Source organism: Cydia amplana, chromosome 4 (assembly GCF_948474715.1).
Source record: "Cydia amplana chromosome 4, ilCydAmpl1.1, whole genome shotgun sequence".
In the NCBI taxonomy this organism is placed as follows: Eukaryota; Metazoa; Arthropoda; class Insecta; order Lepidoptera; family Tortricidae; genus Cydia; species Cydia amplana.
This window is the reverse complement of record NC_086072.1, coordinates 18075443-18096733: the sequence shown is the minus strand read 5'-3', so window position 1 is coordinate 18096733 and position 21291 is coordinate 18075443. Positions and strand designations below refer to the sequence as shown.

Below are 21291 nucleotides of genomic sequence, written 5' to 3'. Positions count from 1 at the left end.
AATACAAACTACCGCTAAACAAAATAAAAGCAAAAAATAAGTAACATATCCTTAAACATAATTGTATAACCTTTTAGTTATTTCAACATTACAGTATTATAATGTCAAAAGATCTAAGACATGAATTGTGATGTAACCTAAATCTATAGCAACCACTGATTTATAATGACTAGCATTCAAGTATTATTATAAAATTTGAAATTGATAACATTATTTAAAAAGTATGTATAAAATGCTAAATGTATATTCATTTCTGTTCATGCTAACCTTTTGTTTTGTGCCATAAAAGAAAATCCACCAACATAAGTCACCAGGGGCCCGTATCCCAAAAACTTGTAACTTGTAATACAAGAGGATGTCACTTTTTGACTTTTTGTTAGAAAGAGACCTCCACTTGTATTACAAGTTACAAGCTTTTGAGAAACGGGCCCCAGTTCTTTGTCACCAGTGTTGCAAAAGGGTAACATAGAAACAGAAACCACAATTGATTTTATTTCGCATGCATTGCAGTTAATATAGTAATTATAAATCAGTGTTTTACAGTTTTACATCAGTCATGTATCTGTAAGCCAGTAATTATTTTCCCAAGAGTTGTTAGTACTTCATGTCTTGAAAGGCTGCCTTCCGTCATAGAGAAATATAGTAAGACAAGAGTGCTTACTCCATACATCAGTTAGACTATTAATTTCAGTGCCTACATCTAGCATCGAGTAGCGGAACTATCAGTACTGCTACATCTATTGTCAAGTAGCAGTACTGATAGTTCCGCTACTCGATGCTAATAGTCTTTTTGGTACTAAAACTGATGTATGGAGTGAGCAATCTGTTTTTTTTTCTCTATGCTCTACGCCTCACCACTAATAGTTTATTCTTTCACCTCGGCCATCTGCTCCTTATGACGGCGGATGGCATCCTCGTGGCGCTTGATCTGCTCCTGGTGGAACGCGATCTCCTTGTTCAAGTGCCCTTTCAGGTTGGCCAGTTGTTCTTTTTGCTGGAAGTAAGCAATTGCGTAATTAGTTGAGACATAGAGAAAAAAATACATACGAGTGCTCACTCCATACATCAGTTTTAGTACCAAAAAGACTATTAGCATCTAGCATCGAGAAGCGGAACTATCAGTACTGCTACTTGACAATAGATGTAGCACCAACTGGAAAGTCTTATGCTGTTGAGATAAGACTTTCCGGTCGGTGCTACATCTATTGTCAAGTAGCAGTACTGATAGTTCCGCTACTCGATGCTAGATGTAGACACTGAAATTAATAGTCAGATAAGACTTTCCGGTCGGTGCTACATCTATTGTCAAGTAGCAGCACTGATAGTTCTGCTACTCGATGCTAGATGTAGACACTGAAATTAATAGTCTGAACTGATGTATGGAGTGAGCACTCTTGTCTTACTATATTTCTCTATGGTTGAGATAATTATAGTACTTATACATTTCAGAATTAACAAGAATCCTACTGTGAGATGATGGAGAAGAGCCTACACAATTGTTTTTGAGTTATGAACATTGTCTAAGTCTCTAAGTATACTGTTTCATCATACCAAATATCTCATAAGTCATAAGTGATGTATATGTGTATGTGTGGATGTTATGATTTATATTTTTAGTTTTTAGTTTAATATCAATATTTGGCATGACACCTACTGTTTTTATAATTCTAATTCTAATGTTTAATTGTAATTGCTTGTTATCTAATGTTAATAGCATAATAAAATAAAATAAAAAACTAACTAAGTTACCAACAGTGGAAGAGCGGTATTCTCTTAATACAAGTATTTACAATACTTAAAAAGAGGTACCAGCCCAATTATGAAAAATTGTATGCTACCAAATAAATAATTTTAATTTTAATTTAATTTGTATATGGCCCGCGATGATTATATTTTGAGGATTCACCCGTTATGAAGTATTATATCTATATGTATTAAAATATTTGAATACATATAGATAGATAGATAGATAAATAATTCATTTGAAATAAATATATACTTAATTATATTAAAAAAAAATATATATATATTGCGTTTATTGATTTTAACCTTTTGAACGCCACAGACGGCAACTGACGTCAACGCAAAATCGTGACAACGACGCCAAAGACGGCATTTGACGTCGATCGTTTTTTGGTGAAAATCTACTGAAAAATACCCCACTTTTAGGTGGGCATTATTTATTCACAAAACTAAATTTTACCCCCGTGGCGTCAGTGGCACGGCAAATGGATACGCCGTTTGACGTTCAAAAGGTTAAAAGAATAAGAAACAAGGGTAGGCAATTTAAAAGATGGTCCGATGAGATAGAAGACATGGCTGGTAGGACTAAAACATGGACCAGATTAGTGCAAAATAAGGGAGAGTGGAGAAGATTGGGGGAGGCCTTTGCTCAAAGGCACACAGAAACGGTTATCGTAGATTAAGGAAAACTTTAGATATAGTATAAAAAAAAACTGATATAATATAAGGCAATAAATAAATAAATATTGATTTGAGAGCTATAATGACAATATTTCTCTCTTCAATTGGTGATAAAAACTGATGTTTGCTTTATCATATGGACCATCGTTATTCATTAACCTACTGGTGACTAAAGTCAGATTGCAATATGTTATGATTTATGATAGCAATGTTAGGTTTTTCTTGACCAGATCATAGAGAAATAAAGACAAGAGTGCTCACTCTATACATCAGTTCAGACTATTAATTTCAGTGTCTACACCTAGCATCGAGTAGCGGAACTATCAGTACTGCTACATCTATTGTCAAGTAGCAGTACTGATAGTTCCACTACTCGATGCTAGATGCTAATAGTCTTTTTGGTACTAAAACTGATGTATGGAGTGAGCACTCTATGTATTTTTTTCTCTATGACCAGATGAAGTAAACAATGTCAAGCACTTAAAACTAAAACTACCTTCTTGTAGAAGTATTCGTCCTCCCGAGCAGCCTCCATCTTGCCGAAGGCGCCGCCGGCTTCGCGGATGGCACCACCGCCGCCACCACCCTTGCCGGCGCCAGAACCGGGTTCTCCAGAGTACATTCTGGAATACAGAAATGGTTGTATATTAATTTTATTGGTGACTAAATTGTTTTCATGAGAATGATGCATATTGATTGCATAAAAATTAACACTAATTATCAGTTATTTCAACTGCCTGCCTGCTTTATAAATAATAATAATTTCAGCATGCACAGCCTACTAGATAAAGAAAATGTTCAATTCTTTTGTTTAAGGAAAAATAGATTCAATCTACTTGTAAATCAATAATGATCAGCACCAAAAAGAAAGAAATAATTAATTGACACTATTTGGCACACACCTGTGCTAGTCGTAGGTACACTTCTAACTGCGTATGCCAACAAAAATATTGTCAATTGAATGGAGTCCAAGTTGGTATTGGCAGGACTGATTGACTTTCTAGAATGTGTTTACTGTTTACCGACACTAGCAAGTATGATTGAATTGATGAATAATCTGGGGCTGCAGTGGGTGCACTGACAGAAATAAACAACAAAACTTTCTCAAGTGACCTTTCAATGGTGTTTCAGTGACAACGACAAAGTACCGAGGTTATTTTTATATCTGACAAAGATGGCAAACAAATAAATGATGTCATTGACTAGTAATCAACTTGTAATACTTGTATAAAAGAGTTCGCTCGATTTCGAGAACTATCTACTTATTGTAAATTAGGGCTATTATCGATTTATCGAGCACATTGGTGGGTTTTAATTTGTTGATGAACGATTGCGTAACTTGCGGCACCTTACGCGCCCGGCACCCGACACCGGCATAAAAACTTACCTTACTCTTAAGATGGCTGGCAAAAGTGAAGTTCTGGTTTTAGCAACGAAGCTCATGATTAATTGGAAAATATAAATCGAAAAAATGCAAAATATAAACGCTTTTTCAGTATTCTTAGTCTTCAAGATCAAGAGCAAGTGTGCAAAAATGACAGCTTGACTGACAGTTATTTGATCATAGATCATAGAGTCCAGATCCATACCATAGACAACGAGCGCGAACACGTTTTGCGAATCGACAAAAATTACTTTAAGGAACAAAAACCCCAATAATTATTGTAATAAATTACACTAATTAATAGCAAATTTTTATATTAATAATCATACAAAACAATTTATAAACTTTATTTGAAGGTCTCACACGGCATAATTAACATAAATCATTGCCTTTTTCACTTCACTTGACACAGAGAAGTCACAATAACGCGCCAATATACAAATTCTAAAGTATCAGTACAAAATTGATAACTTACGACATTTCTTGTTTCTTGACCCACAAAACATGTTTTAATCTTTGCTCAGCAGTAATTTTATTCAGTTCTGCCGTCTCTCTCATTGCCCTGACCACCTGTCTTTCTTCTTTCAGCGACTCTATCTTAAGAGCTTTTTCCTCCGCTGTGTATCTGCAAAGCATAGACAAAGGGAATATTAAATTATCATAATAACATTAATTTTTTTATTTATAAACTGAATTATTTTCAATATGATTCTTACTTGAAATATTCTTTATTGAGATTAAGAAATGTTAAGTCTTGCATTGAAATGTCAGTCATAGAGGCTGTGTGTTTTACTTCAATCAGTTTTTCTTCGTTACAAAGTCTAGATTCATCTATTACCAGATCATTGAGGTCATTGTTATCTGAGCTAGAGGAACCGGTGACTTCAAATTGATTCAAGGGATTTAAGTTGTTTTCATTGACCACTTGAACATCCATATCGGTAGAGCTGTTGTTAAAATTAATGCATTCTGGTTGAATATTTTCCCTGAAATTGAAAGTAATACTGTATTAATGTTACAGGTATCATGAATCATGATGTAGGTTTTATTAACCTTTTTGCTAAAAAGTTTGACCTAAGTTTTTTATCCAAAATGTCATTTTACACTATTCCTTTGTTTATGTGGTGACAAAAAAATATTTTATTAAGTTGATGTTTAGACAAAATAATTTTAAGCTATTAGTGTAGGTTACCTAAGTTGTTACCTGTGAAACAATTTAATACTATTCCCAGTTACGCACATAAGTAGGTATAGAATAAAAGCCTGTGGTATAAACTCCTAAAGATAGTAAATATAATGGATATGTACTTACTCCTCAATGCGTTCCGCCTTTATTTCCACATCAGTGGTAAGTGTACTATCATGGTCACTCACATTTTTCAATACACCATCTTTCAATAACTCTAGAATTTCACACACTTCCAAAGACAGATTCGTGTACTTGTGTAATTCAGGTCCATTTAATGCGATTTCTTCGCGGGCAATTCTTTTCATGTTTTGCCACTGTGTCTTAACTTTCTTTGTAGAGCTGCCTATAAACTTATCTCCAAACTTAATTGCAAGCTCGCGAAGTATCGCGTTCCAAGCCACATCCTTTTCTTCTGAATAATTAGGTCCATTGTTACTCTTCGTTACGACTACTTCTTTTCTTTCCCTAATTAATTCAAGCAAATGTTGTTTTTCCTGAAGCGACCAATTTGGAGTCCTTGACCGGCGATTAGTAATTTTCCCCATTTCTCTTGATATCTCACGCGGATCGTGGTTGATTTTTTGCAACGTTTTATTACAAACGATGCACTCAACATCCAAAACGATAGTTTTCCACATTTAAAAACAAACGAGTGAAAAAAAGTTGAATACTTTGACAAGCGACGGACAGGAACGCCGCTAATTGAATACTGTTTAAAAACCTACTTTTTGCATTTTATAAAAGGTTCCATCGACGAAATAATTGAAAATAAATATTTTCAATGGGGCAATGGACGACACCGATTCGATATACTTAAACACAATAATTACTAATAATAAGCTCTATGATAATAAGTTTAATAAAAAAGATGGTTGACTGAAATTTAATTTCCGTTCGAACTGGCAGCTTTTTTGGCGGGAATATTAATGATGTTTGAAAACTTATAATTTTACATTATACATTGGATATTCAATATTTGGTTAGCTTCTTTTTTCAGGGGCGTACCTAATGATTTGAATCTTAATTGATATATATATTAGCTAGTAGGTACTATTGTTAAATCAAATTAATTAATTAGTGGTTTATATTAAAGGTTAAAACCGATGGACTACTTTTCTGTGTAGGTAATGATTCTTATGCTAGGTAGGTACTTACTTAATAACCATCTCCACCAAGCACATTATTTCCTATTGGAATTTAGTAGCTACTAAGAACCTAATTATTAAATGTGTATTGATAAAAAAAAACAACATTTATAAAATAAGCAAGTAAAATTGGTTCATGCACGCTCCCTTTTTCAGCCCCATTGTTCTAGTCTGTTCGGAAAGAGAAGAGTCGTGGAATGTACCTACAGAGGGCCTACCGCGAACCACGTTCGACGTGTTGCCTCCCTGTCACACTTACGTACCAATTTACAAGTGCGACAAAGAGGCAACACGTCGAACGTGGTTCGCGGTAGGCCCTCTGGACCCCATACATTCCACGACTCTTCTATGTCCGCACAGACTATACTGATAAATTGGTTTGCCAGACAGTTTGATACAGTGACGAATTAAACTAATTTCAATATTTGCTGATGCATAAAGGCTTTGTTTAAATATTTTATGTCACTCAGATAACGAACGCTCTGTCCACGTGCTACATTGTACTGATTGCGTAGATATCCTATTCTACTTTTTTTAAGTGTTTCAATAATTTAATATGCTTTTGTCGAAGTAAATTGCAACCCCATTGCACCTTTTTGGGGTCTGTAGCTACAAATTTAATTACGGGATAAAAATATTCGATCTCCTTTTCGGTAATAAACTATCTCTGAGCTAAATTATCAAAATCCGTTCAGCCGTTTTCGCGTGATGGAAGAACTAAGCGTTCAAACATCCAGCAATATAAACAAGTTTTAGCTTAAAGTTAGTTCGCATGCATGCATAATTTATGTACTGCCCGCAGAAGTAGGTAATTCTACCAACTTAGGTACTTCTGAAAATTGGGGACATTTTTTTTTCTCTCTCTCTCTCATTCTCTTTTTCGATAGAGATAGAAAGAGCTCGTGATTCTGAGTAGAAATAATATGAAAAATTCCCAATTCTACGGTCTGGTAGAGTCTGTGCGGAAAGAGAAGAGTCGTGGAATGTATTGGAACTTTTGGAACCCATACATTCCACGACTCTTCTCTTTCCGCACAGACTCTACTGTCAGCATCAAAAGTAGTTGATTCGACTATGCGTCAAAAATACATAGGCATCTACCATTCTCATAATATCTACCAATTCGACTCGATCAAAGTACATACGGTAAACTTTATGAACATTTTGTTTTTACATTTCGTAAATAATATTAACAAATGTCACTACCTAACCAGTCCGATTCCCATTTTAACATTGGAAGCTTTGTAGCCCCCTGTAGTGTGTGAATGTAGCTGGGGTAAATTTAAAAATTAAACAAAAAAACATGCATAACATATATCAAACGAAAGGACTTTAAATGACAGCAGAAATATATAAACTCACATTTATAGACGGGTCTAACGCGAAATTTATTCAATTACCTTTATATACCGACGTTTCGACACAGGTTTCACTGGTCATGGTCGCGGCCAACTGTGTTCAAAACGCGAAGGTTTTAAATATTATAAAGCAGAAATAGTTAAATATCCATAGATTACAGGAAACCCATAAGAAAGGTCAAGCGTTAGTCGATCTCAAAGGAAATTACTTAAAATTTGTAAAAACAATATGTGATTCCCCGCTCTGTAATGCCGAGATTCGTAAATTGACCAGATATTTTTGAGCACATGGGGCGCAGTGTGCGCAAATAAGTAGTAATAGTAGTAATTACAAATAAGCCTAAATTGCATAAGTCTAAACACAGTAGTTGTATTGTATAGTAAAATAGAGTTAACTAAGTAATTGTACTATCCAACCTCCACCCATCAGTCGCTCGCGGCCCGGCCTTATAGATGCACGTCTAAGCCAGAATTAAAAAAAAACTTTAAAAACTAATTCTCTATTCGATGTCGGGGGTGTGTGGTGTTTGCATAGTGTGATTAAATTGGATATTTATTTAATCCGTTGTGTTGGTAAGTCTTTTTTTTTATTAACTACTAGCGACCCGCCCCGGCTTCGCACGGGTTAACAAATTATACATAAACCTTCCTCTTGAATCACTCTATCTATTAAAAAAAAACCGCATCAAAGTCCGTTGCGTAGTTTTAAACATCTAAGCACACATACAGACAGACAGACAGCGGGAAGCGACTTTGTTTTATACTATGTAGTGATTAGCATCATGGCTTGGGTCCGGTTGTTTTCATACTATTCAACTCGATACCTCTACGCGTTCCCGAGATAAAGAGTCTTGACAGACAGACGGACGGAGGTACGGACAACAAATCTATCCTATAAGAGTTCCGTTTTTAGGGTTCCGTACCCAAAGGGTAAAAACGGGACCCTATTACTAAGACTCCGCTGTCCGTCCGTCCGTCCGTCTGTCACCAGGCTGTATCTCACGAACCGTGATAGCTAGACAGTTGAAATTTTTACAGATGATGTACTTATGTTGCCGCTATAACAACAAATACTAAAAACAGAATAAAATAAAGATTTAAGTGTTAAGCAACGTCGGGCGGGGTCAGTACTTGGATGGGTGACCGTTTTTAGGGTTCCGTACCCAAAGGGTAAAAACGGGACCCTATTACTAAGACTCCGCTGTCCGTCCGTCCGTCCGTCCGTCTGTCACCAGGCTGTATCTCACGAACCGTGATAGCTAGACAGTTGAAATTTTCACAAATGATGTATTTCTGTTGCCGCTATAACAACAAATACTAAAAACCGGCCAAGTGCGAGTCGGACTCGCGCACGGAGGGTTCCGCACCATCAACAAAAAATAGAGCAAAACAAGCAAAAAAAAACGGTCACCCATCCAAGTACTGACCCCGCCCGACGTTGCTTAACTTCGGTCAAAAATCACGTTTGTTGTATGGGAGCCCCACTTAAATCTTTATTTTATTCTGTTTTTAGTATTTGTTGTTATCGCGGCAACAGAAATATATCATCTGTGACAATTTCAACTGTCTAGCTATCACGGTTCGTGAGATACAGCCTGGTGACAGACGGACAGACGGACGGACGGACGGACGGACGGACGGACGGACGGACGGACAGACAGCGGAGTCTTAGTAATAGGGTCCCGTTTTTACCCTTTGGGTACGGAACCCTAAAAACAGAATAAAATAAAAATTTAAGTGGGGCTCCCATACAACAAACGTGATTTTTGACCAAAGTTAAGCAACGTCGGGCGGGGTCAGTACTTGGATGGGTGACCGTTTTTTTGCTTGTTTTTTGTTGATGGTGCGGAACCCTCCGTGCGCGAGTCCGACTCGCACTTGGCCGGTTTTTTTTGCTTGTTTTGCTGTATTTTTTGTTGATGGTGCGGAACCCTCCGTGCGCGAGTCCGACTCGTACTTGGCCGGTTTTTTCCTTTTGAGGTAAGGAACCCTAACCCTAAACATATATGACGACATTCCCACACTATGTCATTACAAAATGCCATACATGCAGAGTTGGCTTGGCCCGACTCTAAGAAACTAAAAATGTCAGCCATGTTGATGGCATGGCCGCTTACCGTAAAAGTATAAAACTTTGCCCTTTTAAACATAACTTTGCCCACGGCGTCAAAGATCGGTAAAAGCGAAATAACTTAGAAGTAGGTAGTTTATCTGTGAAAGTGTTTTCTTCAGAAAGAACTGAACTGTAGCGCTTTGGGCAAAGTTATGTTAAAGGGCAAAGTTTTATACTTTTACAGTAGATTTCGAGTCGATACAGTAACCCGATCGCAGTAACCGTAGCACGCTGGCGAGGAAAGCGACCCACCTCGCCGCAAACAGTTACTGCTTCAAGAATATATGTACCACGGTGTTTTTAGGGTTCCGTAGCCAAATGGCAAAAAACGGAACCCTTATAGATTCGTCATGTCTGTCTGTCTGTCTGTCTGTCTGTCTGTCTGTCCGTCTGTCCGTCTGTCCGTCTGTCTGTCCGTCCGTATGTCACAGCCACTTTTCTCCGAAACTATAAGAACTATACTGTTGAAACTTGGTAAGTAGATGTATTCTGTGAACCGCATTAAGATTTTCACACAAAAATAGAAAAAAAACAATAAATTTTTGGGGTTCCCTATACTTCGAACTGAAACTCAAAAATTTTTTTTTCATCAAACCCATACGTGTGGGGTATCTATGGATAGGTCTTCAAAAATGATATTGAGGTTTCTAATATCATTTTTTTCTAAACTGAATAGTTTGCGCGAGAGACACGTCCAAAGTGGTAAAATGTGTCCCCCCCCCCCCCCCTTTGTAACTTCTAAAATAAGAGAATGATAAAACTAAAAAAAATATATGATATTACCATGTAAACTTCCACCGAAAATTGGTTTGAACGAGATCTGGTAAGTAGTTTTTTTTTTATACGTCATAAATCGCCTAAATACGGAACCCTTCATGGGCGAGTCCGACTCGCACTTGGCCGCTTTTTTTAAAAGTCCGTTAATTTCAAGAATAGAATGCATTCTTGAGCTTAATTTAAGCTAGCTCCTGAGCTTAAATGAACTAGACCAAGAGAAGAGATTAGTTAATTAGACCAAGATAAGTCCACAACAATTCTGATACACCATTCTGATAGGTACATCACACGCAGTACAAGTGTTATTTTAATTAAACGTCAAACTTCTATGAAATTATTGACGGAGGTATAAATAACACTTGCACTGCGTTTGCTATCAAAATCGTTGCAGACTTTTTTTGGTCTAACCTAACTGTATTAACTATCTCGAAGAAACCAGTATTCTAACTAATTCAGTTTTTGAGATAATCAATGATTTATTTTTATCTGATAAGGCCCGTACGAGCGTGTACACTTGCCTTAGGGCCTGTTTACATATTGATTAGTGTTTATAGTATGAGAATTAGGTATGCCATTCAGTAGAGTCTGTCCAAAAAGAGAAGAGTCGTAAAATGTATTCATATTTATATTTCACGACTCTTCTTTTTCCGCACAGACTCTACCCCGAAGTTAACGGAGTTTAAAATACACCGTGTATGAGTGAACTTAAAATTCGGTGTGAACAAAATACAAAAATATAGAACCATATAAATATAGGTAGATATACACCAAAATGGTTGCCACTCAGCATGTGTCACGTCAGCGGGATGCCGGTGCGCTGATTTTCAGGGAAACCAGGGCTATTTATATATATAACCGCGAAAATCGATGTTCGCAAATTGCGGGCATTTTTCTCTGTCACTCTAATTACGCCTTCATTGGAGTAAAAGAGAAAGATCCCCGCAATTTGCGAAATTCGGTTTTCGCGGTAGCCCCTCTGTAGTAGTAGCTAGACGGTACGTTGTGTAGTCGAGTGAAATTAACTCGTAACTCGTAAAAATATCGCCCCTAATTTACGTGACCCAAATGCTAGCAAAGAAACCTTATCGATAGAGATTCAGATCACTCACCAATCTCGTCACCAATGGGCAATGACTCATTAAGTAAATAACTTTTACTATTAGCAAAACCTGAATCAAATTAGTACGTCTTAAATCAAATCGCTACTCTGCGTTGCTTTTTGGAATGACCTAAAGCTGTTACAGTCGCCATCAGATATATCGGTGCGGTCATGGTGCTCACAAATATCTGAACACGCCTCTATTGTCATGCATGGCGCTATATGTGCGTGTTCAGATATTTTGAGCACCTCGGCCACTCCGATATATATGATGGCGACTGTACCTACCTATGTGAAGCTAAATTAGACTTTAGCGGCCCCCAGATTGGATTTTGTTTTTAGTCCTGGGTGCGTTCCTTTTCATCAATGTATGGTCTACGTATATGATCTGCGCCATGTTATCTGAATTATTTTCAAGAACAAGAACAAGTGGCTTGGCATTGTTGGCAACCACTACGTCGAAAAATAATCGCGAAACGTATAACTTATAAGGTTTCGTCAATCTCATCTTGCATAATATGAAAGAAACCTAACTTTGTACAGAATTATTAATAAGTAGACCATAAAAACCATCAAATAAATAAAATAAATTAACCGACGAAAAAAACGGAGGAGGTTCTCAAGTCGACGCGTGTATATATATATATATATATATATATATATATATATATATTTATGTATTTATTTTTTGAATATAAAAAAATGATAGAGTAAAATCAAGCTTTAACATATGTTATCTCTATTACATTGAGAATGGATTACGAATAAGAACTGTTGTTTACGGAACAGTTATCAATTCTAGTCAATTGATATGATAGGCTATGGCCTACAGGATGTGACACCTTAAGAGCATTGCTTCACAATAAGCTCGTGTCAATGACTTCATGCTTTCCTTACGGCGGGTTATGTCATGTCATGTCAAACTATTCGTAATCGTGCCGTAAAACCGGCTGTTTTAACCCCCGACGCAAAAAGAGGGGTATTATATTTTTGTGTATGTCTGTGTGTCTGTCTGTGGCATCATAGCTCTCAAACGGATAGGTCGATTTTTACTTGCGGTGGTTCTTAGAGCTATGTTTTTAAAAATCGGCCCATCCGTTTGATTGAAGTGTTTGCTCTTTTCCAAAATGATGTAAGGTATTTTTGGTATAAAATAGTTTTTTAGGGTTCCGTACCCAAAGGGTAAAAACGGGACCCTATTACTAAGACTCCGCTGTCCGTCCGTCCGTCCGTTTGTCACCAGGCTGTATCTCACGAACCGTGATAGCTAGACAGTTGAAATTTTCACAGATGATGTATTTCTGTTGCCGCTATAACAACAAATACTAAAAAGCGGCCAAGTGCGAGTCGGACTCGCCCATGAAGGGGTCGTATTTAGGCGATTTATGACGTATAAAAAAAAACTACTTACTAGATCTCGTTCAAACCAATTTTCGGTGGAAGTTTGCATGGTAATGTACATCATATATTTTTTTTAGTTTTATCATTCTCTTATTTTAGAAGTTACAGGGGGGGGACACACATTTTACCACTTTGGAAGTGTCTCTCGCGCAAACTATTCAGTTTAGAAAAAAATGATATTAGAAACCTCAATATCATTTTTGAAGACCTATCCATAGATACCCCACACGTATGGGTTTGATGAAAAAAAAATTTTGAGTTTCAGTTCGAAGTATGGGGAACCCCAAAATTTATTGTTTTTTTTTCTATTTTTGTGTGAAAATCTTAATGCGGTTCACAGAATACATCTACTTACCAAGTTTCAACAGTATAGTTCTTATAGTTTCGGAGAAAAGTGGCTGTGACATACGGACGGACAGACAGACGGACAGACAGACAGACATGACGAATCTATAAGGGTTCCGTTTTTTGCCATTTGGCTACGGAACCCTAAAAACAGAATAAAATAAAGATTTAAGTGGGGCTCCCATACAACAAACGTGATTTTTGACCGAAGTTAAGCAACGTCGGGCGAGGTCAGTACTTGGATGGGTGACCGTTTTTTTTTTTTTGCTTGTTTTGCTCTATTTTTTGTTGATGGTGCGGAACCCTCCGTGCGCGAGTCCGACTCGCACTTGACCGGTTTTATTTTTAATTTGCCATGCTTAAATATGTAGTAGGCATTTTAAATGTACTAATTAAATCAAGATTAATTAGGCACATATTCCCTTGTAATTCTTCATTAGTTAACCACAACAATATCACAATTATCGCCTATATTGTCCTTTGCGGTCGTACTGAGACAAATCGGTCAATGCGCAAGTATTAGGTCAGCCTAACCTTCGTAATCAAGAAGCCTAACATTGAACACGATACTCAAATATGAGATCGTGATCATGAATTATGTTACAAATTGATACTATTTGGTCCTAGACCTGTATTTTGTGTCTAGAAGCTAGTAGATAAGTTATAGGTTCAGTGTCCCAAAGGAAATCGAATGTTGACGAGTTGATTAATGGCATTATTAGTTAGGTACTAAAGGTAGGTCATAAAAAAACACAAAATAACGTTTCTTGTTGAACTTAGTTGAATAAATTCGTATACATTTTTTTGGATTATAATTATAAAGCACCAGCCTCCACTCGCGATTCCATTCGCTTTGGAAAGTCGTTGAAAAAGATTCAACCTTTTACTCCGATAGGTTTAAAAAACATTGTAGAACTGTAAAACTGAAACGGAACGGAAACAGTGGTAGCACTCATAGCGAAATTTGTTCAGGGCAGTGAAATCTATATAACGTAGTATCAAAACGACAGGATATTTAACTGAAATCACATTTCCCATAGGTGCATTAGGCCCGGGGTCGGCGGGTTCCTTTCAAGGTTCTACTTATAACGGATTAGGATTTAAGGCTGTGCGTGGTCCGTCTGCATTTCTGCAATATCCACATTCTCACACCAATTTCTATCTTACAGATACAAATGCAATAACGCACAATGACGGACCTGGGTCTGAAGTTGCCCACGCGCAACGTGCTCACTGGCGCCATCGTCAACTGGGAGGAGGATGACGAACTATCGACGCTCAATGACAACCCGGGAAATCTTACCTTAGCGTGGAAGGATCTCTCGGTCTATAGGACGAAGAAACATCAGACCAGCATGTGGTCTTCGCCGATATATGAAGAAGTCAAGGTTTTACATGGAGGTACGTATGCGTATGTTGACTTCCTAACTTTTCTTTTCTGGGAGATATGGATGCGGATGCGGAAACTATCGAATCACGACGGCTGCGCGAATTTGACGTGATTTTTTTTGGTTTTCCAGTGTCACTTATGATTGTCTTGCATGCATGGTGGGGCAAGTTTACTAGTCTGTGAGGGTTAAGAGGAACTGTCAACCCTGAACGGTAATCCGGACAAACTGATACAAGGAATTCGCAGCTAGAGCACTTTCCTTATCGTAATGCTCTTCTGACACTAAGTAAGCCACCATTGAGAGTGGGAAATCCAAATGGATGGACAAATCCGCTTACGTTTTGCGGGCATAAACTGTTATTTATTTAATGCATTTATTTCTACCAGTTTTGCGTGCTATTTTAACGTTGTTTTCAATTACAATAGTAGATGATTATAATTTAATTAGGTATATGTCCGTGCAATAGCTACTGTACTGACTAGGCCACGGAGTTCGAAGTACTTTAATTAAAAATGTTGTCAATGAAGCGCTGATGCATGTAAGTATACATATATTTGGAGAATATAAGAGAAAATACTATTTAACGAGAGAACTTAAAATCGTCAGTACGGTTACCATCAGTTTGTCACTGACATAAACGCCGTCGAGGACGTAATTTACTTTCTATACATCTCGTTTGCACGAATATGCGAGTGCGAGCGAGATGTATAGAAAGTAAATTACGTTCTCGACGGTGTTTATGTCAGTGACAAACTGATGGTAACTGTACAGGTGACAAGCAAAAGTCACTAATCAGAAATGTAATGGTACCCTTAGATTGTCTCCAAATATTGTATGTTTATTTTATAAGTTACTGCTCTTTGAATTCTTTCAATAAACACTTCATTAATTTAATAAGCCAGTGGCAACCTCGTTATCTACTAGGAGGCAAGTTGCACAACCGCAGTTTTAGTGGAAAAATAACCGGACCAGTTTACTGACGACGAGTTTCCGAGAAGAAACTATTTGGACGAAATGCATCCATTAGCTGAGCCATTTAGCATAATGTCTTGAATTAAGTTAAAACAAGTTTCTGTCCGCGATTTTGATAGAAGACATTAAACTAAAAGTAACTTTGAATCCCTCATTCCAGTCATTCCATTGATTTTCCTGACTATGGGAAGGGTTATGATTTTAGCAGTAGATATATGTATGTGTAGATATATTTGTATCGTGTGGCCCACCATATCATAAAAATTTCTAAGCCGGTTTTTGGAAATGAGGTTTCACCCAATTTGTTTTTATTACACGCATGCGGCTGATGGTATATTTATACCGAATTTCAAAGTCAAGGTTTTTGTTACAAACAAAAAAATCCTTAATCAATAAAATTTCGAAATCCTTATTCATTACACAGGTCAAAACACAGAAATACTAAGTCAAAAATTATATGTACTTACAATTAATAATAAATACATAGGTACCTAAAAAGTAAAAACTAAGAAGTAATAAGCAATTAATTCTAAAACAATAAAATACAATCTACATAACAATTTCATTACAATCAATCTACATACAATCTATATACCTACAGTTTCATATTAGTTATTTTAATTTCAAGTTTTTTCAAGTAACCCACGTAGACCCTGCCTTCTGGAATATAAAATAGATGACGATAACCAGACTTTTAACCATATTTTTCTTTTGCAGTTAGCGGCGTACTGTCTTCCGGAAACTTAGTAGCTTTAATGGGCTCCAGGTAAGTCTATTACTAACAATACTCTTAACTTAGGTACTATTGGTATACCATCCATCTGTCTAATTGTCATTAGTGCAACGGGCCCTCGGAATGTCTATTGATTATCAATTTGTTTCGCAAGTATGGAAATGATTTTTTTTTTCTGTTGGAGTTTCCTTTATAAGATTCGGTAGCAGTAATGGATATCCGTTCGTATTACCGGTCGCCCTGGTCGGTCACAGCCGGAGCAGAGATATATCCAGCCAAAAATGAATACTTAATTAATGCTGTTAGTCTATTAGTGAATTCAATTTAATGCCTTAATATTGCGCATTATGATCCTCTACTGCTTGAGCAAATGGTTATAAGCAGCGAACTTAAGAATGACTCACGTTAGACCGGGCCATGTTCGATCACGTGATGCTTTCTATAGAAAACGAAGCTCCGAAAGCTCCGGCCCGGACACGGGCCGGTCTAACGTGAGTCATCCCTTATAAGAGACAATATCGCGTGTAACCGTATTTTAGACTCACACATGGCATATTATTCTTTATTCATATCAAACTTACAGGCATGGCTCCATAATCCAGCGGGCTCAGCACGGTTCCATTTTTATCCACTATCACTAAGCCCGTCACTTTCGCACTTACATACTTGTTAGAACGTGACAGGCATGGTGATAAATGATAAAAATGCGACCGTGCTACTAGGGCAGGTCAAGATTTTTTCCCTACTTTTAAATACTCGTCCACATACGGACATATTTCTATTTATTAGGCCACGACTGTAAATTCTACCCTTCAGCAATATTCTCGTCTTATATTATAATTTATTGTTACATAGCGGAGCCGGCAAAACCACACTCCTAGCGGCGATAAGTCGTCGTGACAAGAGTGCGATGACAGGATACCTGATGCTTAACGGAAGACTGGCGGGAGCTGACCTAATAGCCAAGATATCCGGTTTCGTGCCACAGGAAGACTTGGCTATTGACGATCTTACTGTCACTGAACATATGGAATTCATGGTGAGAAAAATATTTTTTATAGTGGAAATAAAGACTGCCATGACAGGATACCTGATGGTGAAGGGGAGATTGGCGGGAGCTGATCTCATAGCCAAGATCAGGCTTCGTAATGTGCCACACGCCACACACTTTATGAAACATTCCTGATTTAAAAATTAAGAGCCATAATATTATCTCCAGGTAAATTCATCCTATATAATCGAACGTCATCGTCATACACAACTTGCTGTCAGTCGTTTTTTTAACCGTAAAATGGTCCTACTATGGTCCATTTTAAACTATTCATTATTAAATATTCCGACTAATTGAACATTAAAAATCACAAAATTAAATTGAACTCGACATAACAACTTACTCGAAATTCCGTCAGAAATACATGGTTAAGGGGTTCTATCTATATCTATATCTAAGTTTTCATTTTGCATTTCTCATTCGCATTTGAATGGTCCAATCTGGTCATATTCGATTTCCTCGTCTCAAGCGTGGGCATGCATACATTATAATGCCATCGGGTGTGGAAATGGAAACTATCACAATATTGAACTAGAGTACGAATGTAATGTTCTAGCTGCGGCATAGTGGTAACTGTTGGCACTAGTTGTGTCAAAGATCCATTGACTGTTTACGATGGGTAGTCTGACACAAATTAAATAGTGCTTACTTCGAATTTCACAGCTGATATATGCGGTAAGCCTCTGGCTGTAAAAAACCAAGTGCGAGTCGGACTCGCTCACCGAGGGTTCCGTACTTTTTAGTATTTGTTGCGGCAACAGAAATACATCATCTATGAAAATTTCAACTGTCTAATAGCTATCACGGATCATGAGATACAGCCTGGTGACAGACAGATTGACAGTGGAGTGTTAGTAATAGGGTCCCGTTTTTACCCTTTGAGTACGGAACCCTAAAAATAACGTTTGACAATCCAGTGACAACAAAATATATATGTATGCGGCGCTATGCACAACTTGGGCACAGAATAAGTAATAGTATTATCATACAGAATGTACACGCACCGCCCCGCCCCGGTTCGGATTTCCTCGCCCCGCGACTGGCCACGACATGAATGTGTGCGTAAGTCGGTCTACTGAGAGCATGCCAGAAGTCCGTCAGATACACAATGACGCGTGTACAGACGTGCCGCGCACACATATAAACGCAAATCATTTTTGATATATGGCGTGTCCGCCCTGTGACTTGGGCCATGTTTTATTCTTAGAGTTCTTAGACTTCGTTTCTCTTGTAATCAATAACTCTTTTGTTGTACCTATGTATTAACATTTTGGTCACAATTCAATAATTAAAATTTACTTCTTACCCAGGCTCGACTCATGATGGACAAGCGATCATCATCTGCAGTGAGAACTAGAAGAATCCACCAGCTTCTTGAAGAGTTGGGAGTCGTCAACTGCAACAGGACCAAGCTGAAGGCACTCTCCGGAGGAGAGAGGAAGCGAGTCGCCTTGGCTGTACAGGTAATGCCTTTGCCCTTTGTCTCGTCTTGGCAGGGGCACGGCCGTGCCCCCAGATATCAGTTAATCGCTATACTAGTCCGCTTACCCTGGGGGCTAGGGGGGGGGGGGGGCGCGTCTTATGTGATGGATGCCCTCCCTAATAATTTTTCTAAGTCAAAACGAACTATGTATACATACTAGTGAATATAGTAAAGTTATGGGAAATAAAAACGATTATTTTCATATTAAGTAGGTATCTATTTCATTAAACAGAGTAGGTACTGTGGTACTATACATTAATAAGGTATAACATTAAAACTGCAATTGCAAATAGTAGCTCTGCTGTTACGCAGTAAAGTTGACACTACTTGACACTTCACAGCACCGCACCAGATTCAGGGATCAACTAGTCACACTGAGATTAGTTTCTTTTTCTTTTTAGGGTTCCGTACCCAAAGGGTAAAAACGGGACCCTATTACTAAGACTCCGCTGTCCGTCCGTCCGTCCGTCCGTCCGTCCGTCCGTCCGTCCGTCTGTCACCAGGCTGTATCTCACGAACCGTGATAGCTAGACAGTTGAAATTTTCACAGATGATGTATTTCTGTTGCCGCTATAACAACAAATACTAAAAACAGAATAAAATAAAATTTATGTGGGGCTCCCATACAACAAACGTGATTTTTGACCGAAGTTAAGCAACGTCGGGCGGGGTCAGTACTTGGATGGGTGACCGTTTTTTTTGCTTGTTTTGATCTATTTTTTGTTGATGGTGCAGAACCCTCCGTGCGCGAGTCCGACTCGCACTTGGCCGGTTTTTTCTTTATGTTAATAATTATTACGTCCTTAGGCATTACGTCATAAAACATTATCTCACATCTCACCCTAACCTAAAATAATATTTTAGTTCCCATTTTTATTGCTCTTATGTATGGATCTCAAAATAATGTATACCTTTCAGCTCCTAAACGACCCGCCCATCCTCTTCTGCGACGAGCCAACGACCGGCCTCGACAGCTGGGCAGCCAACGCCGTAGTGGCACGACTACGAAGGCTGGCCGCCGGAGGAAAGCTGGTCATATGCTCGGTACACCAACCGGCTTCTGGAACGTTCGAACTGTTCCACCAAGTGGTTCTATTGGCTGCCGGAAGGACCGCGTTCCATGGGACGATTGAGCAAGCTGATCACTTCTTTGCTTCGTGAGTTTTTTTTAATCAAACCAACGACATGGACAGGTGTTACGACTCAGGAGGTTAGTCGTGGGAAGCTAGTCATATGTTCGGTGCATCAACTGGCCTCTGGAACATTCGAATTATTCTACCAAGTGGTTCTATTGGCTGCCGGAAGGACCGCGTTCCATGGGACGATTGGGCAAGCTGATCACTTCTTTGCTTCGTGAGTACTTTTTCAATCTAACCATCTACATGGACAGGTGTTACGATTCAGGAGGCACGTCGTGGGCAGCTGGTCATATGCTCGGTACACCAACCGGCTTCTGGAACGTTCGAATTGTTCCACCAAGTGGTTCTATTGGCTGCGGGACGAACGGCGTTCCATGGGACGATTGAGCAAGCTGATCACTTCTTTGCTTCGTGAGTTTTTTTTAATCAAACCAACGACATGGACAGGTGTTACGACTCAGGAGGTAAGTCGTGGGAAGCTAGTCATATGTTCGGTGCATCAACTGGCCTCTGGAACATTCGAATTATTCTACCAAGTGGTTCTATTGGCTGCCGGAAGGACCGCGTTCCATGGGACGATTGGGCAAGCTGATCACTTCTTTGCTTCGTGAGTACTTTTTCAATCTAACCATCTACATGGACAGGTGTTACGATTCAGGAGGCACGTCGTGGGCAGCTGGTCATATGCTCGGTACACCAACCGGCTTCTGGAACATTCGAATTATTCTACCAAGTGGTTCTATTGGCTGCCGGAAGGACCGCGTTCCATGGGACGATTGGGCAAGCTGATCACTTCTTTGCTTCGTGAGTACTTTTTCAATCTAACCATCTACATGGACAGGTGTTACGATTCAGGAGGCACGTCGTGGGCAGCTGGTCATATGCTTGGTACACCAACCGGCTTCTGGAACATTCGAATTATTCTACCAAGTGGTTCTATTGGCTGCCGGAAGGACCGCGTTCCATGGGACGATTGAGCAAGCTGATCACTTCTTTGCTTCGTGAGTACTTTTTTATTCCAACCAACTATATGGACAAGTGTTACGACTCAGGAGGTTAGTCGTGGGAAGCTAGTCATATGTTCGGTGCATCAACCGGCTTCTGGAACGTTCGAATTGTTCCACTAAGTGGTTCTATTGGCTGCCGGAAGGACCGCGTTCCATGAGACGATTGAGCAAGCTGATCACTTCTTTGCTTGCCAACTATATGGACAAGTGTTACGACTCAGGAGGTATGTCGTGGGCAGCTGGTCAAATGCTCAGTGTACCAATTGGCCTCTGGAACGTA

At 38.6% G+C, this 21291-nt stretch overlaps 2 protein-coding genes and 1 long non-coding RNA gene across 3 annotated transcripts in view; 2 read left to right on the top strand and 1 right to left on the bottom strand.

The window, feature by feature from the left end:
- The window catches only part of LOC134647354 (uncharacterized), a 444045-nt gene that overhangs the window by 234326 nt on the left and 188428 nt on the right, over positions 1 to 21291 (top strand). The gene's annotated exons all lie outside the window — the stretch shown is intronic.
- LOC134647329 (uncharacterized) lies at positions 852 to 5650 on the bottom strand. The gene is made up of 5 exons (XM_063501650.1): positions 5121 to 5650; positions 4525 to 4794; positions 4284 to 4433; positions 2921 to 3047; positions 852 to 994 (listed from the first exon to the last, which is right to left on the bottom strand). The coding sequence occupies exons 1-5, from the start codon at positions 5633 to 5635 to the stop codon at positions 866 to 868; spliced, it is 1191 nt and encodes a 396-aa protein (XP_063357720.1). The 5' UTR covers positions 5636 to 5650; the 3' UTR covers positions 852 to 865.
- The window catches only part of LOC134647349 (protein scarlet-like), a 32241-nt gene continuing 18966 nt past the window's right edge, over positions 8017 to 21291 (top strand). Inside the window, exons 1-6 of the mRNA XM_063501686.1 lie at positions 8017 to 8073; positions 14405 to 14636; positions 16316 to 16364; positions 17187 to 17370; positions 18693 to 18845; positions 19784 to 20022. Coding sequence (XP_063357756.1) covers positions 14426 to 14636; positions 16316 to 16364; positions 17187 to 17370; positions 18693 to 18845; positions 19784 to 20022 — 836 coding nt within the window. The 5' untranslated portion in view covers positions 8017 to 8073; positions 14405 to 14425. The remainder of the gene's footprint in view (positions 8074 to 14404; positions 14637 to 16315; positions 16365 to 17186; positions 17371 to 18692; positions 18846 to 19783; positions 20023 to 21291) is intronic.

Excerpts from the sequence above, each read along its gene's own strand:
- LOC134647329 (XM_063501650.1), bottom strand. The coding sequence starts at position 5,635 with ATGTGGAAAACTATCGTTTTGGATGTTGAGTGCATCGTTTGTAATAAA. Across the intron at positions 3,048-4,283 it reads GTCAAGAAACAAGAAATGTC|AATGTACTCTGGAGAACCCG; the intron begins GTAAGTTATCAA and ends TCTGTATTCCAG. Across the intron at positions 995-2,920 it reads ACGAATACTTCTACAAGAAG|CAAAAAGAACAACTGGCCAA; the intron begins GTAGTTTTAGTT and ends GCTTACTTCCAG.